Source organism: Colletotrichum abscissum (genome assembly GCF_030869225.1).
Source record: "Colletotrichum abscissum strain IMI 504890 chromosome Unknown Scaffold_9.1, whole genome shotgun sequence".
Classification (NCBI taxonomy): Eukaryota; Fungi; Ascomycota; class Sordariomycetes; order Glomerellales; family Glomerellaceae; genus Colletotrichum; species Colletotrichum abscissum.
In genome coordinates, this window is record NW_026850536.1 from 442,472 (window position 1) to 464,293 (window position 21,822).

Here is a 21,822-nt window from a genome sequence, read left to right on the forward strand (position 1 = left end):
GGCGGGCTCAGTGAGCTTCTCTCTGGTGTCAAGATAGGGTACCGTGAGGTTGGGTTTGCCAAAGGGGTACGAATAAGAAGGCTGTTATGTTACCCTCCTTTGTCAACAGCAGAGCGCCTGTGCACGAGCAAATGTGTTGCAACTTGCACGACCGTGAAGGGTTTTGAAGAAGAAAATGTAGTGAGACATCCGAGATGGATTGCCGAAGAGGATTGCCGATTGAATTGTGTTTTCTGATATTTTGCGTTTGTCGTGGTTTGTCCTCAGTATTGTGGCAGTGACTTTTTCGATTGCCGTCAGGTTGTTTCAGGCGCCCTGAATCGCCGACGGGGAAAACGCCGCCCTTGTGGTCCAGTGAGGTGGATTCGAGGTGAAGTATTCGTATCGTAAAGAAACAGAAGCTCCCAGATACGACTACTGCATCGCAGTAACGGTGGAGATGCTCTGACTCCGACAGTCTCTGTCAGTCTTGGTTGACCATGCCAGTGCAGACAAACATTGGATGACGTTGGATGCGTATTGGGCTTCCCGCACCAGCCCGTTGAGGTGAAGTGAGGGGACGGGTGTGGAAGCCAAAGAAGCATTCGTAGGCTAACGCAAGGTGGTGTATCTTAGGATGCTGTGACGCCGTGCTTGGGCAGAATGTCAATGGGCGTAGATGATAGCGCGTGTCGATTGGTAGCGTACACAGTACGACGTTGCCGGTCGGCTGGGGGTGCCAGGGCTTTCTTCAATCACTCAGCAGGTGAGTTAGAAAGGAAGGTTAGTTACGGGTACCATAGGATGCGCCACGATGGACTCCGGAGTAAGATGATTACCTACTGTGGTATTGTAAGTATCCGTAGGGGTCCGGGGGAGGGTTGAGGGTGGCGTGGGCGATTTTGGGTTTGGATGTCCTGCATGGTGACGATCAATGAGCGACGAGCATCCCGACCTTGAAGCGTCGAGAACGTGGTTGTGTCGAAAATTTGTTACTTTTGGTCAGCCTGAGCCTGCGTATCCATACTCGTGCCCGCCCCCACTTTTTTGGGCATTCGGGACTCATCACCCACTAAAGTGGGTGCTTTTCAGCCAAACGGCCACGTCAGCTATACGGGCATAATTATTATAATTTATCTCTATATATTACTACTTCTATTACTTTCTATTATAATACTTAAATTTAATACTACTAAAGAGGAGCGTATATAAGTAGCTATTATAGCTATTTATAAAGACCTAGAGTTATTAATTATAGTAGTAGCTCGGTAATACTCTATTCTATGCTAGAAGCTTAGTTAGAAGATTTTTAATAAATACTCGTTAAAAGAGCGTACTAGCTACGGCTATAAGCTTACTTAGGACTAAAAAAAAGCGATTTATAATTATATTAACCGTTTAGACCGAATTAACTTACTCATAAAGTACGAGCTAGTTATTAGTACTACTAATTATTTACTTACCGAGTTATAGGACTTAGTAGATATTAATAATACTAAGGACCTATCTCCTCTTCTAATTATTAACTCCTAATAGGCTAGTTGATTTATTAAGAAGTATAATTACTTTCTAATTAAAAAGAAAGTACTAAATACTAAGCGGCGCAAATTTAAAAATAAGAATATTATTAACTCTTATTTTTTTAAGTTAAAAGAGGTCGTTGACGAGTATAGGATCTAGCTTTTTAATATATAGAATATAGACGAGACTAGATTCTAAATAGGGGTTAGGAAATTTAGTATAGTTATTACGAAGAAAAGAAGGGCCTATTACTTTGCTTTTCTAACTAATAGAGAGTCTACTACTACTATAAAAGCTATTTCTATTATTAGAGATTACGTACTAACTTTTTTAATTTTTAGTAACTCTATTTATATAGCTAGGTAGTATAGCGTTAAAGAGCTCGAATCTAATACTATTATAGGAGTCTTATTTACTAGCTATATAAATAATATAATAATTTTAGATTAGATTAAGTACTTCGATATATATATAAAGGGTCGAACTAGGAGAGCTAAGAGACTACTACTTATAAATAGGTATAGATCTTATTATATTATTAAGTTTATTAAGTACTATAATAAATACGATATTATCCTATTTAGATTTCTATTATATAGTATATATATTTTTTAACCTCTCGATATTATAGTTTTCTAGCCCCTTAAGTACTATTACACTAAAGTACTCGACTTCGTAGTTCGAGAAGGCTATACTAATATTATTAAATTAGAATTCCTCGGCTTTATATAGTCTATTTATAAAGAGGTATTTAAATATTTTATAATTCTTTTAGTATTTAAAAAGATAGGTATTTACTTATATAATTTATAAATTGTATTTAAAAAGATCCGTAATTATAATTACGATTCTTAATTAACTATACTACCTTTTTAGGGGCTAGGTTCCTTATTATTTACTATACTTATAACTATTTAAAAACTTTGCTACGTTACTTAGTATTTATAAGAGGATATAAATACCCTTAATAAAGAGATTTAATACTTAATTAGTGAGGCTTTTTTATTTAAGCGGAATTTTGAGTAGTTTGTTTATAGAGTATTTATATAAGGCTCTGAGCTCTTTTAAATAAAAAGAGACCTCGGCCTAACTTAGCTAGTTTAATAAGTAAGTAGAGCCCGTAAGTAGGGTAAGAATAGTTAGCTATAGACTAAAGGAATTATTATAATAAAGGATAGTTAACGTATAGTTAAACGGAGGTAAGTATTTAAAATTATTAAAGTGGTAGCTCTTATTAAAGTAGTAAATATAAAGATCTACTTAGTTATTAAAAAAGGGGTTTTTAAAGTAGGAAAAAAAGCTAAGAAGATGAGGAATACTAGCTAGTTTTAGCTTATATACGTAATTAACGGTCTAGATAATGGGCGGCTATTAAAAAGGGGGTAGTCGAGGCTTATATATAATGGTGTATAATCGACGATTATCTGCCCGTTTAGCTGAGGAGGCCGTTTGGCTGAAAAGCACCCACTTTAGTGGGTGATGAGTCCCGAATGCCCAAAAAAGTGGGGGCGGGCACGAGTAGGGTATATGGAGTAGCAGCGTTTGGTAAGTGGGTAAGATGGCAGCCAAAAAGGATGGAAGGGGAAATGAGGGGAGGGGCGGCAGGTGGCAGGATCAGTTCACAGGGCAGGAAGGAGCAGGGGGTGTGGTGGCTCTGCGTGGCAGCAACGTGACGCCGCCAAAGAAAGACGCGGGCCCATCTGGATCCACTGCGTGGCTGCAGGGAAGGTGCGGGCCCAAAACAGCTTGGCTTAGTGGGAAGGATCCCTGAGGCCACGCGCCGATCTGTTCGGCCTGATGGTGAGACTTTCCAGGTGCGACCCCATAAGCCCATGCCTCATTGGTGGATACCGGGTCTTGCAGTACGGTGCACCTCCGTATGGATAGCCCACCCGTCTCTTTCTACGTAGTATGCACGACGGCGTAGGTACCTAGTGCAGGTGATTTTCCAGTATGTATGTACCTTCCCCGTATACTTACAATTAGGTTGTACCTCAGAACACGCCGCGGACAAGGAACTCGAGGCAATGTCAACCATCGCATTGCCTCGAAGGAGTGGGAATAAACGGCGCAGACCCAGCAAATACACTTTCGTTCGCTACACTACTATCGCATGTAGTATTACAGAACCGGGGGAAATTTGAGGTACATCTGACATGAGGAACGTCAAGCGTCTGGTCACTGGTAGGCGCAGACTAAGGTACCTAAGGAAGTTACGCAGTAAAGTGCCGGTGGGATAAAGTGCGGAACGTACGGTTTTGTTCCAGATCCTGATCCCAGTTTTTCTTGTAGCTTATGTAATGAGGTGTTCAGGCACGCGCGGGCAGCAGAAATAACCTGGCACGTCCGACGCCTGGGAAGGAAAGAAACGGAGGCACAGAGAGACAACGGCGGCCGGCGGACGGGCAGTTGCTCCTGCCTGCCAGGCGTGCCAGGCTGCATTAAGCTTGTCTCTCTTCCTTTCCTTTTTTTTTTTTTCTCTCTCTCTCTCAATACGTTCTTCTTTCCTTTCCGCACCTCCCTGCATTCATGGGGGGCATGAGGTAAGTACTCGTTACCGCCTGCCTTCCACCGCCTCGCCACCTTGTACGTACTCGAGAGGCATCTTGCCTCGTACCCTTGCCATATCCACCTCTCTGCGATTTAGCCCACTCTCATTGGTCGATAGATCTGGGTACCTGCCTGGATCATCCAGCGACACATGGGAGCCATGAGATGGGAGCCACCCGGTTTTGTTTCTGCACGCCTCTTGTCGATTCTTTTCTTCTCTTATTCTCTTTTTTTGCCGAAGGAGTTTGTACACAGTGCCAGGAGTGCGAGCCCCCCGCTCTCGTGCAAGTACCTTCTTTCGCCCTCTTCCCAATCCTCAAGGGCCTCAACTCATTCCCACTCAATATCCACTTTGGCCCGTCCTCAAGCATCCAATTAACACTACAATCAGTAGCAGCATGGACTATCAATCGCGACCCTTTACGGTAACCCGACGGCGTCGTCAGCCAAAGACACTTCTCGTTCGCTCGCTCTCGCTGCGCAGCATGCGATCTCAGGTGCCCAAGTGGGCTGGCGGGCGCTGCACAGCGTATTCGCATCAAAACATCATCATCACCGCCTTTTCAACGTCCCCTCTAGGCCCTCCTCCTCCTACCCCCCCAGCCTCATCCACCAGTGGGGCTACCCGCCGCGCGACGTTTCCCATTTTCTGGATCCCGCTCCATGGAGTCTGGACGTGTTCGTCTACCCGCAATCAGTGTCCTCACTGTGCCAGCTAAATGAACGGTTTGTACGTAGGTAGTAGTGTATCTGCACACTGCAAGCCCGATATAGTCGAAGCTGTGGACTCTCTCGCTTCTTCGAAATACACGCTCATGTCCCGATTTCCAAGCCAGCCTAGCCTAGTCCCTTTTCTCAACCTAAGCTTTACGGATCATAAATGCACGTGTTTTCATCAACGCCTCCCTCTCTCTACTATCCCACGCCCCGCTCTTGTTCACAACTAAACAAACCAACCCTACGTTGTGTAGGTATTCCTATCGTGAGAAATAGGTTAGGGTGGGCTAGTATAGCACAACTTATCGGCCTTCGTGTTGCCACGCCGATCCTTACTGATTTCAATCATCGTCAATCATCAAGGCACTTTGCTTCCTGGAGCCGGCATGGCGGGAGTCATTAGAGTTCAGAACCAGATATCAGACGGCGAAAGAAACCGCACGTTGCCTGCCTGGTCGCTTACATAGTAATATGCCCGCGGCACCTCACACACCCTCTTGGCCATGTCTTCCGAAGGTGCCTACCTGGTTGACCTCTCTTAACCTCTCAACTTTCTTTGGTGTCTCTCAGACGTTGGCTGCCCCGCACGTGCTGTCTTGTGCCGTGCGTGCTTACGCAGTAGATCGCTCCCCTGGTCCCCTATCCGTCCACACACCCATCCAGTTCATCGGCATCTCAGACGCCCGTTTCCCGAGTATTCCCAAAGGCAGGAGGTGCCTTACCCGGGGGCCTAGGCCCTGTCCAAAGCCCTCTGACATCGGAGTAAGGCACATCAACATAAGATGGACGTCCAGTACATGGAGCGGCGGCGGCAGGCACCGACAGAGGTAGTGTGCCTTGTGGTCTTGGAAGCATGAAAGTTCCGACATCGCAAGGTCGTACGGGGTATGTAAATCGTACCATGTTGCGCCTCCTCCTGGCCTCCTGTGAAAGGGAACACATAGATGCATTGGCCTGCAGGTGATAACTCATTCACACATTGTCTTGGTGCATCTCAATGGCGATATGGATGCTGCATACTATAGGCTGCGATATAGTACCAGAGTCAAGCCCTATTGGGAAGCGGGAGAGGCTTTCTAATAATGCGCCACAGCCATAACCTTCTCAACAGCTGCTTGCGAACCCATTCCGGGATATATGTCGTCGACAACCTTTTTTTGGTCCAGCACATGATCGGCTTGTCCTTATCAGATTATGCTAAGGCCAAGTCTTTCCGGTCATGGGGAGAGAGGGAGTATCCGTACAGTTCGATTGGCAGGGCTCGATGGGTTGCGACACGCTCTGTAACACCGTACCTGCGAGGTATATCTGCCCTTTCTTTCTTTGTGGTTGCCCATAGGTATCCTTCCTGCGTTGCCTTTGGGGGCTGGATGCATGAGGAGTAAGGGTGAGGTATATGTATAGCAACCTCAGCGCACTTAGGCGCGACCGGATGTAATGACATAGCAGATGTTCTGCCCGTCGCATCCGATCAAACGGGAACCAAGCCGTGGCTACTCTCCGTACATGGTTCTTGTTGGAGTAGCACTAGTACATACAAACGGGCGAAAGAAAAAAAAAAGAAAAGAAAAGAAACGACAAAATGGCTTAGAAGGGAGACAACCGACAACGTCGCTCCTTGAATGGAACGACGAGAGTTGGACGGACGTGTCCCTGCGTCTCTTTTGATGCCTCGGCCATGCGTCCGTCTTCCGAATCGAAATATCGGAAGTCGATATCGGAAGACGGGAGGGAGAGAAACTCAGACTTACATGACAACATGTCAGTGGGCAGCAAAGATTGATACAAGAGAAGAGTAGAGCAGAATTATCGGATCTTGAGAAGTGTTCATGACTCTTTCGCATCTATATTCGTATTATACTCTCGTAGCTTGTCAGAGGAAAGGATAGAGTAAACAAGAAGAAAAAAAAGGAGGCAAATTAACGTCAAAACACCGAGCCCACTTCTTGTCAGAGACAGAAAGACGATGTGGGTTCGAGGGGGGATGACGGCGCCGACCAGGCAGACGGGATTTCTTGCTAGCAAAAGATTGATAATTGCTGATGTGATGTCGGTGCACGCAACGGCGGCGAGCCTTTTTTTTTTTTTTTTTACGACGGGCTACGGGAGCTAGAGGAGTGATCCACTTGGTCCGACGAGAGAACCAGCGGAATGTCCGCATCACATTGACCACATGGCATCTCCGTAAAGTCGGAGCTTCGTGACGTTTTTTACATCCCGCGCGAGGTTTTTTTCGCGTCTTTTCGGGGACATGTCCGTATTGCCAACTTAAACCATTTCTGGTAGTATACACCGCGGCTTGACCATCCCTAACTAATAGTTTCCGGCCCATAGATTGAACATGAACGATCGGTTGTTGAAGAAATCAAAAATAAATCATGTACTACACAGCCGCACGGCAATAGAAAAGACGGAAAGGCTCGCGGCTGTTCAAAGATTCACTCTTCCTCTCTGGCATCGTAGCCTTTTGGTAGTTCGCACTGTAGGCAACGGCTTTTGATGGAGCTAGGCGCGATGGAGGTTGAGGAACACCTGCATGGCTCCCTGTTCCCTACCCACCACAAGGAGGGTGGGGAGGGGGGGAGGAGAGCACATGATAATCCCTACCGACCTGTCCATCGTCGTCCATTCACGACCTCACCTTTTTTTCTTTCAACACGTTGAATACGGCTCCCCTTGCCCACCACCCCCATATACCTAGTAAAGGTACAGTACGTAGACATGGCCTGGCCATGGGTCCAGCCCCGATGGCCGCGAATCTCAGCACACCGCACATCTCTGATATCACAACGGAGCCTTTGTTTCTCTTCGAAAAGATGAGGTAAGGATGAGGGACAGGGTCACACATACACACAGCCAGGACAAGGAGCCCCAGGGAAAGAGGGATGGTCCGATGGATACCTACGGCATCGACCAGGGGTAAGGGAAGGCAAGGGAAGGGGGAGGACGGAGGGAGGGATTCAATACGGCGTGCGGCGGCGGCGCAATAGTCGGGAGTTCTGCAATAAGGCGAGGTGCGGTTGCGGTTGCGGTTGCGGCAGCGCGCGGCGAGATATGATAGAAATAATCCCTACGACATGCTGCGTAAGGCGTGACTGGGGTAAAGTAGCCAGCCAGCCAGCCAGCCAGCCAGAGAGCGGCAGCACCTTTTGGGTAGGGTGAGGTGTGATTGAGTGAGGAGTTGATGGGAATGGGAGGCGCCGTGCCTCATGGCGAAGGCGCAGGCAGGGCACATGGCAGAAAGTGAGGGGACCAGGTTCAGTTGGCCCCCCCTGGGCGTGGAGTTGAGGAAAATAAAGGGGGTGGGTGTTGAGCAAGGGTAAGGTATATAGCTTTGCGATGTGGCTAGGTACAGAGCACGATACTTCATTGCTCGCATGTGCATTCGGGAAGGTGACGTTGATTAGGTAGGCTATTGCTAGCTGTAAAAGCGAATATGAGAGTATGGATATGTGAGTAAGTGAGTGAGTGAATGAGTGGATGAGAGTGAGTGAAAGGGCTATATCTTTCGAGATGAGAGGATAAGAGGAGCTTTCATGTGAGAGTGAGAGTGAGAGTTGTCTCTCACCTCCGTCCTCCCTCACGCCGTCCCGGATAGTGAGGGGTGAAGAAGGAGCCACGGCATGTGTGCTTTCCAGAGGGGGGAGTGCGGTGGAATGGAGGAGTCCTTCCATTGGGGGCAGGGTCCCCACACGACACCTTTTTTCACTGCAATGGGCCGCCGTCCAGCGGGACTTGGTGGTGGATATCTCTCTCAACCGCTCCATTCATACTCCGTACCTTCTCGCTTTCACCTCTTTACGGTGCGATACGGATACAAAGCCTTTCATTACGGATGGAAACTAGAAACCGTTCAGATACAATGACGACAGTGTATGGTTCCACCTTGTCAACCGTTAGGGAAAGACAATTTTCCGGCGGGCAAAGGAAGTTCTGGAAACGACTGAAAGAAACAACCTCGCAATAGCAAGGTCTCATCATCGGGTTAATAAAATAATTATAATAAAAAAAGGTACCCTACAGGAACAGTGGGTTAGCGGGCGATGGATGGCGGCCGGTGAGAGACGACCACGGAGGACATGCATGCAGGCGGCACCACCATTATCAATCTGCCTCGTGGCAGCAACGAGCTCTATTCATCCGTGACGGGGGTCGCGGCATGGCTGGCCACACGGCATGGCTCCCGTCTTTTGGTTTGCGTTGGCGAAGAGCCTACCTTGCATGGCTATGGTTCTATCGAATGAGAAATGCAGACAGACAGCCCGTTCCGATGGCCCACCCGGTTCACTCACACACACACGGCAGCAAGTATGTATACGGATACAAGAGCGTTGCATTAGAGTATCAAAGAATGAATCTATGAGCACGACAAAACGTGTCGGGTCTGCCCATACAAGAGGGAAACAAGAAAGTTGGGCAAAATAAGAATAAAAACACGTTGAATGGCATTTCCCCCCAAGATTTCCACCTCTTTGCTCTTATTTCTACTCCGTACGGAGTACTCCTGCTCCTATTCCTGTTCCGTCCTGCACATCGTTCCCTACTTCTCTCGCCCGTCAGCTGCCGTGGCTCGCCCCTAAGAAAGATCGGGTTCGCTGGCTTCTCTTTTTTTCCCTCGCCCCTGGTCCATGTTTGAACCCGCGCCGGCCTGGCTGACTTCTCGTCCTGGGGTCTTCTTAGTCTCGTGGCTTCTTCACGTTTCGTCCACTCTTTCTTTCACCTGTTCGTGGGACTGGTTGCTGGACAAGTTCCGACCAAAGGGGGTAAACTCTCTCTCTCTCTCTTGCTCCCCAATCTTTCCCATCCCAGCTAAGTCAGCTAGTATCCCGTACCTCTGGACTCTAGATCAATCCATCGATCCATCAGTCAAACGCCCAAAATTGCCTCCACGAGTTCCACCCCCCGGTTTTATTTCATTTTCCCCGTTTTTTTTTTTTTCGTTTTTTTTGGTACTGCGTTACTCCATACGGCGTATCTTTCTTCTTTCTCGGTTTACCTTTCCCGAATCCTACGAGAACCTAGGGGCATGCAGACGCAGACGCCGACCCAGACGAGAGAGGAACCCAACAGAGATTGAGAAAGAGAGAGAGGGGAAAATTAGTTCACACAACCCGCAAGCCAATTTTCAGTCTAATCGAACTACCGCTGACTGCCCGTCCTATATCGTACGGGGCCGGCATAGTCGCAAAATATCAAACAGGACCCTATTCCGGTCCTGCTCTAGCCTCTTACCAGCAGCAAATCCCATACGGATACTTGGCTACCATACCAAAGGCGCATTATCCCCCCCCCCCTCCATCCACACACCACGGCGCACGCCAGCCAAGCGCAAACACCTAAAACCAAAGAGAAGGGGGAACCGTCAAGTCTCACGTTGCTGAGCCTCGGTCTCAAGTCTTCGCTCTTCCCGCCTCGTCTCCTTTCTTACGGAGATAGTCCCCCCCCCCCCCTTTTTTTTTCCCTTTCCCACCCCGGGCCTGGCCTTACCGTCCACACCTCAGACCTCACTCGCACACCTTGGACCTGGAACTACGGATACCGATTATTACCTACAGGCTACCTATACTACGGAGACATTGGCTGGCCTTACCTCACCTTACCTTACCTACTACACCTTGACCTTGACCCAGCACTTCCGTAAAACCTCGACCTAGAAAAAAAGGAGAAAGGGCACTCGCCAGATCAACCCCCTCGTTTCCCATCTACGGAGTACTCCATCCCAGCGTCAGCCACCACGCTTAACTTGTCACCATCCATACACCAATCCCAAATTCCTCGTGTTCTCCTCTCTGCGGTATCCGTACCTAGCACTGTGAAGGTGCTTGGATCGGGTTGCGAGGCTGGCTTATTGCCATTTGCTACACCTGTTATTCCCGTCTCATCTCTCAGACTCTCACACACATACCTACCTACGCGCGCATCATCCGCATCGTCCACTTTACCTCGTCGGCCTTCTTTCTGAGGGGCCGTCTCCTGCTCCTGCTCCTGCTCCTGCTCCTGCTCCTGCTCGCCTCGGTTTGTCCCCTTGGCCCGCCGTCGTCCTTTTCGCACATCACCGTCGCCAAAAAACTCATCCGTCGTCCGCGCCCGCCCGCGCCGCCGCCCCGTCCGTTCCACTACACACTGGGCTGGCACACATAACACACATGTCACCAAGCGCGGCTTGAAAATCTGCAGACAGAATCCTTCAAGCCCGCAGTCCAGTCCGCCGGTGGCCATCCAGAGACGAATAGCTTTGACTATCACGTCACGCCTGGACTCTCTGGCCAAAAAAAAAAAATTAGATCGAATTGTTTGGATCATCGTGTACTTGCAGCTTCTTCGGTCAAGTCAGTAATATCTCCCGTACCGTTACCTATTACCTAGTTACCCTGCGGCAGCGCACAGGCACGACGGTCATATCCGTAGCCCGCATTTCTCAAATCTCCCCCATCCGCGTTCTTCCCAGTCATCATCCGCCCGTAACCAAAGTCTCGAACTTTTCGTTCTTTTCCCTTCCTCTATCCAATCTTGTTGAACCATTTCATCATCCGAGTACATACCACCTACCTACCCTATACCTAGTGCGAATTTACCTCTTCCCGTGGTCCTGGAAGAAAATAACCACCCCTCCCCCGTTATTTTTGTAAATCAACCTGTTTCCCACGCGTGGGTGGCCCCCTACTCCTAGCCGCAGGTGAGCAAGTCCCCCGCGGAAGCTTCATTCAAGCAGCAAAAACAAGTGTGGCGTGGATAGAGAGAAGAGGAAGAGAGCAGCCTTGTTCGCGATGTCCGACATTATCTTGTCTCTCTGTGTATGGGTGCTCTCGGTCTCACTTTCTGGAATACCTGGGTTTTGACTGCCTGTCTAATCCCATCATCTCGCTTTTTGGCTTTCGCTTCATCATCGGCATCTCATCCCTTCTTCCCTTTCACTCCCCCCCCCCCTCCCCCCAATTACCTACCTACCTACCTACACTACTCCGTACTCCATCTTCATCCTCTCAATTGTGGTCGAGGTGAGGTGGTTCGAAAATCTACTGCCCTGGGCTCTGCTCTGCTCTGCTCTCTTGCTGGCCCTGACTTAGGTACTTGAAGGTGCCTTAGTTCTGCCCGGCTACTGCCCGCTCTCTCTCTTTCTGCTTGTCGTAGCCGTAGCGTGGAGCGTCCGTCAGGCCAGGCATGGAAAGTCCACAAGTACTCCCGTACCTTACCCTCCTCCTCCCACCTACTTTGCACTCCCCCACTCCCCTTGTCAGCCAGAAGTCTCACTCCCACGCTCTTCCCACTCCCATTAGCCTGCCCCCCCTTGTATCTTTTACTTACAGGGTTCTGCCGTCTACATGTACATCAACCCCTTGAGGCCTGTGTACTCCGTACTGTACCTCGTCTCGGCCAAGTACCTTTTTTTTCCCTCTTCGCTCCATTCGCAGCCCTTGTCCCTTATTCTCCTTCTCCTCCACCACTACCACTACCACACACCTCCTCTCCTCTCCTCCTTCACGCCCTGCCTCACCAAACCACCCGCTTTCTCTTCAGTTTTTTTTCCTTCTCCATTTTCTGCGCCGTGCCTTTTATTTGAACACCCGTCTTGCCTTCTGCGCCTCTTCTAACCCTCTTCCTCCCATTAGATGGCCGCTGTCTCCAAGACATCCCGACCTCCGAACCACGAGCCATTGTCAAACGAGGCCAGCTCTCAACCTCTCACACACAAAGCCAACCCCAACCCTACCAGTGCTAATCCACGATCCACCGCTACTACTACCACCACCACCACCAGCACCGGCACCACCACCACTTCCAGCACTCCTCCTCCTTCTGCTGCTGCTGCTGCTGCAACTGCCACTGCCACCACCACTACATCATCATCGACCCATCCCTACCACGCTCAACAACAACAGGCGCCCTCGGTGAACCGACCCTATTATCGCTCTCATCACCACTCGCCTTCTACCAGTTCCCTCTACAAACTTCAGCGTTCTGGTGGTATCTTCGGCTTCGCTGCTGCTGCCTTTGACAAGACCCAATCTGCACTCGCTACCTTCTCCTCGGACCAGTCTGTCCGCCAGCGCGCCTCCAGTTCCGCATTGGGCCGCGCCTCTTTGACCCCCGACTCTGCCTCCGACTACTCTGCCAATCTGGGCTCCCAAGACAAATATCCACGATATACGAGCCCCTCCAATTACTCGTCCTCTTCCAGCAGCACCCTGAACAACATAGAGGGCAAGTATCCAAGCCAGGTGTCGCTGGTACAGGATATCCCCTCTCAGCCATATAGCGAGACCGATCCGACCAGGCCCCTTCCCATTCGATTGCCGAGTATCGAAAGCAAGATGCACCAAACATCCTCGCGGCTTCTCCGCATGACGGATGATGACCGGCCGTTCACAAAGGTCAGTCCCATTTCTCCCAATTCCCGACCTGCTCGACGAGAATCGCGCATCCAGTGCCCCGGTCGCGTTCCCGGTCGCTTTGACCGAACCCCGTGGTTCACAGATGGCTAACGTGGAACAATGACAGGACTTCAAGGATCTCTACTCAACACTGATTGTCAGCCTTTTGCCTTTGTCTGCACACCGAGTACGCTTAACACGTGTGGAAAACACGTTCTTGTCCGAAGATGCGATCAACAACTTGGGATCTCTCAAATTTTCTCAATCCAACCGTATGCCCGACCCCAAAGACCCCTCAAGGATAGTCACGACGACCACAACGACGACTTTCTCCATGGCCAAGGACATGGCACGCTCCATCTGCCAAAAGTTCCTCGAAGCGAGATTCATCGAGTCGGCCGATGGAAAGTACCAACAGGTGTACAACATGAAGGGTTCCGTGTGGCAATTGACGCCCAAGGGCGTGACCGTGTTGGATCGCTTCTGCTCACGCAACGGTATCCAACAAAAGTCGATATCCGACTTGGTTGGCGCAACACTCTCGCAACTCGTCATTCTCGAGCGGGACGGCCAGACGGACAAGCTCATCACGGATCGCGGCACGATTGAGGTCATTTTCAGGAGATTCATTGGAACACACGGCCCCAATGTCAAATCGAGCGTCAGCTCAGCCGATTCGGACTCACTCAGCGACTACAAGGATGGCTTGACTGGTGTCAAGATGGCTAGCGAGCGTAAGGTGAACGGCAAGACGTACAAAGATACCTTTACTGGCAAGGCCGCCACTGATTGGTTGATGGACTGCTGCACAACCGTAGACAGGCGGGAGACGTACGACATCGCGTCCCTGTTCGTGGAGTACGACTTGATGGAGCCCGTGGTACAAGACCGTGCTCATATGGCACAATATCCCAGCAATAACCTATTCCAGCCCACAAAGCATGCCATTTACCAATTGACGGCAAAGGGCAAGGATCTGATCAACGGTCTCGGTTCGCGGGGAAGAACGTCAGAAAGCGAGGTCGTCACACCCTCTCGTAACGCTATCGCGCGAGACTCCAACACCCAACGGCTCGACAAGATTCTCAACGACGCAGCCCTTCGTCTGCTCTTCAGAGAAAACCTGCGCGAAACACATTGCGAGGAGAATCTTTCCTTTTACCTCGACGTCGACGACTTTGTTCGAAGCTGCCGGCAGGCGATTCGGATCGCGCAGAAGAACCCCAATGCGAGCTCAATGGACGGCATCAAGGAGATCATGGCCCAGGCATACGGGATTTATAACGCATTCCTCGCCCCCGGCTCTCCCTGCGAGTTGAACATTGACCATCAGCTTCGCAACAACCTGGCGACTCGAATGACCAAGGCTGTCGGACAGGATGTAGCCATGATCGATACTTTGCAAGAGGTCATGTCTTTGTTTGAAGATGCCCAGAACGCAGTTTTTAAACTGATGGCAAGCGTATGTTTATTGTTCCGACTGATGCACCGTGGAATGTGAAGATTTTATACTAACCCAACTTGTTTTTGCAGGACTCGGTTCCCAAATTCCTGAGGAGCCCCAAGTACGAACACACCCTGAAGAACTACGATTTCGACTCAGTCACCGGCGGCGGCCGCGGCTTGGAGCGAAGCACGAGCCGATCGAACCGCAAATGAACGGAATATTTGACATTACGCAACTCTGCTCCCCCAAACTCAATATGAGACGGCATTTTTTTTTTCTTGCACAATCTCATCACAACAAGACCGATCGCGTTCCTAGGATCGACTCCATCGATACTGGCACACGCAGGCCGTTTGGCAATTCTCGGCACTTTCCTCGACCCATAATCTTGTGCATACGTAGTGGATGGTCTTTGATTCATCAACGGGCGGTGGGCAAGATCTTTCGGTTTTTTCCAACAGAGTAGCCCCCAACCAGGGCTGATCTTGGCCGCCATCTTGATTATTTTGGAAATGAAGGCGTTGGGGATGGAACTATTCTTAGAGGGAGACCCCTTGAGTCGGCGAAACCGACCCTGCTTGCGCATGACCTCGCCGTCATCATCACACGCGGACTCGACTTTTTTTATTCCGTTTTTTTTTTGGTTTTTTTCTTCTCTTCTAATTTCACATTTTGTTTCAATCATAACTGGCTGGGTGGGGCGGACGATCATAGAAGGACGGCATGAAAGAGCGCAGTCTCAACCACGACCCCCGAGACGAGCTTACGGCGACGGATGAACGATTTTGTTCGTCACAAGAGTGGAGGATGAGGGCGATTTCGCTGCCAATTGGTATGCCGGAAGTGGATGTCGTGTGGACATCGCGAAGCGAGCAACTTGCTGTGGGCTAAGGGGGAGGACAAAAAGGGAGACGAGCGGTCGAGGAGCAATTCTGGCCCAACTGTACATATCTCAGAGCTCCACGAACCGAGTGGGGGCGCACAACGCTCGACCTTTTCAACTCGCCTCCGAATGAAAGGAAAGCATATGAAAGCGGTACCACAAAACTTGCCATGCCGGTGCTCGCATGCTCGTGACCCCTGTGTGATAGGAATGCTTCAATGATGAAATCTGCAGAGCTCGGAATAGGTGGGAGAAAGGAGTCGAGACAGGAAGGTGTGTTTACTCCTGGCCCCCTTCCATGTGTTTGTCAACTCATTCGTCCCATCTACCTTTGGTTTCCGTCTTTGCCGACTTTCTTCCCTCCTGGACCTGAAATGCTGGAATGCGCCACATTACCGGCGGCCGGTGGAAACATTCTTGGCAGCTCAACGGACCACAACAAACACGGGCCCGGGGCGACTCCACCAACATTCCCGGCCGCGAGTCCGGAGCTTCTCATTGGTCCCGAAGAACCAAGATTCACAACGTCCAATCTTGCCGTGTTCCAGAGAACCAGAGGCTCCTTTTTTCGAGTGGAAAAGTGGGAAGTAGTCGTCGTGTTCCTGAGACAATTTCGTTGGTTCCCGGCTTAGCATTTCCTCTCCCTTTCCTCCGTCTTGCAGGGCTAAGCCTTTTCGTCAGCTTGTCTGGGTATCGCCAACCCCTGAGCGTGCCGTTCCGGTGGATATCTTTTGATTTATTTTGGTTCTGAGTTGAACGTTTGGTGTGTTTTCATGTGTTTTCGTATCGGTATGAGATTGACATAAGAAGGAGGCTCTTGAACCGTTTTCTTGTGACACCTCTCTTTCCCTTTCATCCCTCACACACACACACATCTCACATACATCCATCCAAGAACTCTTTCGTTTGTTCGGAGGTTCCCCCCCTTTCGTTTTATTTGCTTCAATTGGCCTCAGTCACTCTCTTGAAAAGAAAATCCAAAACATTGCAACTCACTCTCCTTAACAAGAAAACCAAAAACTTCAAACAATCATTAACTAGCTCTGTTTGCTCTCCGGACAATCCCTCACGCTCCCTCGAAACTCACTCGCTCAGCAAGTAACTCGATAACCGACAACAATCAACAACTACAGCTCACACACACACACACACTTTACACCAACCAACCAACCGACAAAATGCAGATCCAATCCGCCCTCGTCTCCCTCGCCCTCGTCGCCGGCACGGCCTCGGCCTACGAGCACGTCTACACCAACGGCACCTACACCATCACCAAGGTCTGGGACGCCGTCACGACCTACTGCCCCCAGCCCACCACCCTCTGCTTCAACAACCGCACCTACACCATTGAGCAGCCCACCACCTTCATCATCCCCGACTGCCCCTGCACCCAGACCTACGTGAGTTCACCCTTTCCTCATTCTCTACCTCTGACGAAACATCCCCCCTCTTGTCCGAAGCCGTGGCTGACACGTACGCCAAAGACCACCAACCAGTGCTCCGAGTGCGCCCACGCGACCGGCTACGTCGTCCCCGCTCCGCCCGCCCAGACCGACGTGCCCCCCGCCGTCCCCACCCAGACCGGCCTCATCACCTGCCCCGGCAGCCCCAACTGCCCGCCCGGCGCCTCGGGATCCGTCCTTCCCCCTGCTCAGACCGGCTCCGCTGGCGTCGTCTGCCCCGGTAGCCCCAACTGCCCTCCCGCTGCTTCCGGCGGTGCTGGCGGTGCTGGCGGAGCCGGTGGTGCTGGTGGTGCTGCTTCCGGTGGCGCTGGTGGTGCCGGCGGTGCTGCTACCCCCAGCCAGACCGGCGCGCTCGTCTGCCCCGGCAGCCCCAACTGCCCGGCCACCGGCACCGCTGGCACCAACGGCACCAAGCCTACGACCGTCGTCGTCGCCGGCGCCGAGAAGAACGCCGCTGCTGCTGGTGTTGCTCTCGTTGCTGGTGTCGTTGCCGTTTTGGCTCTGTAAAGGGGGGGGGGGGTTGAATGCTTCGGCTTCTCTTCCCTCTTTGGTTGCAACATTCCCACCTTTTCCGTGGCTTTTTTCCTTTCCTCCTTGGAGACTAGACATGCACTATTCTTCTTCTCTCCCTCAGCCGTTTTGGTAATGGGGGGAGACTTCCACAGAAGGAGAGGGAAACTCGAAGACTCATGTGCGTTGGGGGGGGGGAGAGCATGCTGCGGAGTTGAGGGGAGTGAAGTGAAGCCAGATTCGCCTGCGCCTTCTGCACTCCTTGAAACTTTGTGCTGTTCTCTCTCTCTCTCTCTCTGTGGTATGAGTTGGAAGGTTTTGTTTTCTCCTTCTTACAATCGTCATCTCTTCCTTGCGGACGGCTTTCGAGAGAGAAAAGAAACTTTTGTAGTTCTGGAATCCACGGGTGGGTTGGAACCCCGCTCATCCAAGCTTCGGAAAAGTGTGTGGATCCAACATCATTATTGTTTCAGTGTGTGTGTTTCTTGTTTTGTTGTTCATCATCATTGTTATCACGCCCCGTCATTGTATCACGCCGATTACGCCCAGAGATGAGGATACATCTGAACCTTGCATTGGGGGAAATTAGACGAGGAAGGAGAGTGAGAGTGAGAGAGAGAGTAGAGTGGTCGGAAGAGACAGCAGTGGCATTTTTTATGGCAGTATCCCGCTAGAACCCGGGTGAAAGACTGGGGGAAAGGGGCGGGATGGACACTGCTTCAGCGGATGGAAAGGGGACGAAATGAAGGATCTCCTTTGTTAGAATCTTGTTTTATTGCTGGGTTCTGTCATAAGGGGGGGAAGGGAGGATCGAAAAGGGGTTTCGATTGGTATTATTAACCCACTTCAGCATCATTATCACCGCCATCATCATCATTATCATCCTAATCGCCTTTATATACTTTATCCTCTTTTTTTAGACTTTATAGAATTATCACTTTTGTTGTGTGTGTGTGTCATATCTGGGCCCATGATACCTCTTTTTCCGTTCAGTGAAATGTCTGTGAATTGGGATGTATTAGGTATAGCCCTCCTTGTAACCGTGTAGTGCTTTTCTCTAGAGGCCAAGCTTATGTTATATTTCTCCTCAGTAAATTCTCGGACTCAGAAAACTTGCTTACTCATTCCTGAGGTTACTTGCAAAATATTTTGGTTTAATTAATCGTGATCTTTTCTTGGGCAGTGTTGGGACAATGGGCGGTAAGTTGAGCGAGGGACGAAAAGCAAGGGCGAAGTATGGACTTTGAGGCTCTTGATCAACTTCATAATCTTTTTGCCCAGTTGTCTACGATTGTCGAGCTGAGCCTGGGTAATTAGGGACAAGGTGGATGGGCCTAAATTGAGGAATGACTCTGGTCAAGTCTTTCTCATCGCTGTCTATCATCAGTATTCGAATATGCGACTAGAGCACTATGGGCTCGATTTCAGCTACAATGAAGTCGCAATATCTGCAGGAAAGATCTCTTCTCTATCAGGCTCGAGCTTTATAGACACGATCACATTCACTTTGTACTTTGTGAATCACAGATGTTGATGGTCTGCTATCATTACGAAAGACGGACTACTCTAAAAGTATACGGTGATTGCTCCTGTACGGGCCTTTGATTTTTTTGCCTCGGTGAAATGCGACCCGTAGAGCAATCGTTGTCCTTTCCCATCATATGGCCTGAAATTGAAGAACCCCACACGTTCGTACCTGTAGGATCCTCGAAGTGCCATGTTCCCGCAGTCGTCGATGATGTAGCCCAAAGGATGCAATATCAAACCGGCAATCTCGACGCCCTCTGCGTTGACGGGAGGTTCCCTGGTACACATGATTGGTAAGATGACCACCTCCACGGGGAGTAAATCCTTCCGATAAAAGTCAAAGACGAAAGGGTTGTAGTCCAGTCGCTCCGACCTTCCATCAAGACTCAGCGAAACCCCGTCGTTGGACATGTCTGACACTTTGAGAGTATAAACGCTGCCGCTCATGCTGATATAGCCTCCGAGTGGTATGCGGCGTCCTGCGGGAGCATCGCTATGGGCGCTATGGTAGAAATGACGCGCGAGATGTAAGATGCCCTCGTCGCTGTTCACGATGGCCTTGAACGAGACCTTGCCTTGCACGGAAGCCCACGACCAAGATGGGGCGGGATGAGCAGGTCGGGGCTTCTTTTCCGCCGCAGGGTTCAAGCTCCAGCATATTTGTCGGGCGATGTGTGTGTTCCAGATACCGGAAATGTATCGACTCAAGGAGGCATTAGAAAAGATGCCGGTCATTCCATTCAAGCCCGCGAGCTTGTCCTTTTCGTAGGTCAAGCTAAAGCCCGAGTACTCCTCAACCAGGTGCTCCCAGACAGTTGCGAACGTTTCTTCATCCTCTGGCGAATCCTCTTCCTCTTGGGGGCGCGTTCTGCGTATTCGGGCGACGCCTTTCTCGCGCTCGACCACGTCGTTGTCTGGTGCCACCGGTATGCCGTCGGGCAAGCTCTCACAGGCAAGGCGCCGTCTACATTTCCAAAAGACTTGGTCTTTACCGAAGTGAAGAGTTCTTTTGGGCAGTAAGCGCTCTTGGAAGACCCAACCGCGCTTGTACAGCGGGGCTCTGTTGTAGTCGTTTAGGATGGACGTGTGATCCCAGGGGGTGTATTCGCCAGACGGGATATCCGTCCTCTCTGAGCAAATAACAAACGATTCCAAGACGGATGGGTCTCTCGCTGTCAAGAGTCCACCATCGGGTCCCTCGGAGTGTGCGGCAACGATGTTGCAGGTGGAGTTGGAGTACACGTGGTCCATTCTGGAGGACTCTTTCTTCCAATCTAATGGGCTATCCTAAAGGATGCATAGTGAGTCGATCCAGATATGACGAATATTGAAGTGATGAGCCAGCGCGATCGTATCGCGGAAGGTCTTGGGAAGACTCTTGATAGCTGTGTTGTTCTGGAATGCGGGCAGTGTGTCCGACGTGAGCTGTACGAATGGCGAAGAGCCCCAGCGGTGACTCAGCGTGAGATAACCTCCATAATTGGCAGGCAGTTGATGATGCTCGGTGGTGATGACCTTCCACCAGTGACTATCTGGGTCTCCAACATCAATGAGCCTGGAAGGTAGCCAGGTCGAATGGCTGTAGAAAACTTTGCACTCGGGATGGTTTCGGACGCAGTCATTGAGCCACTTTTGCATTGTTATGAAAGCATCATGCGAGTCCATACGTGGACTCAACCGTGCAGGTGGCTCCTCATCTAATATCTCGTCAGTCATTTCAGTAGTAGACTACCGAGTTTCGAGTCCTCGGACCGGATGCTCATCGGGGCAGTATAACTCACCGGGGCTACGCTGGAGGAGATTGAAACAAACCAAGTCATCCAGATCATCCTCTCTCCACGCGCGTCCTGTATGCTGTTCAGAACCCGCAAAGAATAATCTCACGGGATCGGGTCTTGGATGAAGAATGAGATCCTCTTTCAGAACAGTCGAAATGCTCGGATCCGCAGAGTGACGCGCAAAGCGTTTACAGAAATAACATCCCTTTTCGACTGCCTTGGCGAGATCCTCGGATGACTCGTGATGCTGATTGCGACGCCTTCGACGGAAGTCGTCGGCCTTGACTGCCTCTTTGCTGAAAGCATCCTTGCACGCGGTGCAGAGAACGGTGTCGTTTGAGTGGGTGAAGGCTGGACGGATGGATCTGACGACGTTTTGGGGGTGGGCTGTCGTCGAATTGTATAGTCCGTTTCATAGGCCCGTTTTCGGCAGATGATTGATTTGATTCTTGAACCATTTGATGATATGACTAGGTTGGTTTTCGAATAAAGTTCAACACCGATGACTGACAGAGTGTTTGTTATCTCGAATTATACATAGGTGTTGTTGATAGACACCATACGCAGACCGCCCCTTTACCCGCAGAGTCGGTCACGACTTCGCAAGGGACGCTAGGGATTGGAGGCAATTGGTATGGAAAGCAATGCCCGACTAAAAAATTGTAACAATTAAGTGCAAAAGGTGGTCTTGAATAGAAGCTGTACTTAATAGTAGTTGGAATTATCGATGGGATAAAGGAGAAGCACCGAAAGCAACTGTACCTCCACCGGAATTGAGGAGGTACAGCTCGCGGTCGTATACAGTGCGGGTGACCCGCACACCAGTGACCGGCACTGTCCCAACTTCACTGCCTGAATTCGAGGTATCCACAACTTCAACCTCACTCATTCATCAGATCAATTTCTCATCCGAGGTCTGGTGCCCGACGTTCCTCACCCAGATAAACTGAAGATTGAAACAGGAAACTCACCGTTGGAGTTCAGATCGAATTTCTGAACTTAGTGTCCTGAAATCTTCGGTATTCTCATCCCAACCACCCCGCTACAAGACATGGAATGAAAGCCCAGCCGATTG

General features: G+C 50.3%; 6 protein-coding genes across 6 annotated transcripts; 5 read left to right on the plus strand and 1 right to left on the minus strand.

The window, feature by feature from the left end:
* Positions 1 to 1,698: 1,698 nt before the first annotated feature.
* Positions 1,699 to 1,866, plus strand: CABS01_04653 (uncharacterized protein; the record flags this gene model as incomplete). Its single annotated transcript, XM_060538023.1, has 1 exon — positions 1,699 to 1,866. A coding segment is annotated over one exon (168 nt), but the record flags the coding sequence as incomplete, so codon positions are not given.
* A 3,372-nt stretch (positions 1,867 to 5,238) lies between these two features.
* Positions 5,239 to 5,598, plus strand: CABS01_04654 (uncharacterized protein; the record flags this gene model as incomplete). The annotated part of the gene is made up of 1 exon (XM_060538024.1): positions 5,239 to 5,598. One exon carries the CDS (start codon positions 5,239 to 5,241, stop codon positions 5,596 to 5,598), a length of 360 nt encoding a protein of 119 aa, XP_060389686.1.
* Positions 5,599 to 9,395: 3,797 nt separating this feature from the next.
* Positions 9,396 to 10,148, plus strand: CABS01_04655 (uncharacterized protein; the record flags this gene model as incomplete). Its single annotated transcript, XM_060538025.1, has 1 exon — positions 9,396 to 10,148. One exon carries the CDS (start codon positions 9,396 to 9,398, stop codon positions 10,146 to 10,148), a length of 753 nt encoding a protein of 250 aa, XP_060389687.1.
* A 2,229-nt stretch (positions 10,149 to 12,377) lies between these two features.
* On the plus strand, positions 12,378 to 14,798 carry CABS01_04656 (domain found in Dishevelled; the record flags this gene model as incomplete). Its single annotated transcript, XM_060538026.1, has 3 exons — positions 12,378 to 13,139; positions 13,267 to 14,601; positions 14,673 to 14,798. The coding sequence occupies 3 exons, from the start codon at positions 12,378 to 12,380 to the stop codon at positions 14,796 to 14,798; spliced, it is 2,223 nt and encodes a 740-aa protein (XP_060389688.1).
* Positions 14,799 to 16,647: 1,849 nt separating this feature from the next.
* Positions 16,648 to 17,439, plus strand: CABS01_04657 (uncharacterized protein; the record flags this gene model as incomplete). Its single annotated transcript, XM_060538027.1, has 2 exons — positions 16,648 to 16,869; positions 16,954 to 17,439. The coding sequence occupies 2 exons, from the start codon at positions 16,648 to 16,650 to the stop codon at positions 17,437 to 17,439; spliced, it is 708 nt and encodes a 235-aa protein (XP_060389689.1).
* Positions 17,440 to 18,844: 1,405 nt separating this feature from the next.
* On the minus strand, positions 18,845 to 21,636 carry CABS01_04658 (uncharacterized protein; the record flags this gene model as incomplete). The annotated part of the gene is made up of 5 exons (XM_060538028.1): positions 18,845 to 18,890; positions 19,139 to 20,243; positions 20,292 to 20,666; positions 20,751 to 21,134; positions 21,510 to 21,636. The coding sequence occupies 5 exons, from the start codon at positions 21,634 to 21,636 to the stop codon at positions 18,845 to 18,847; spliced, it is 2,037 nt and encodes a 678-aa protein (XP_060389690.1).
* Between the last annotated feature and the right edge of the window lie 186 nt (positions 21,637 to 21,822).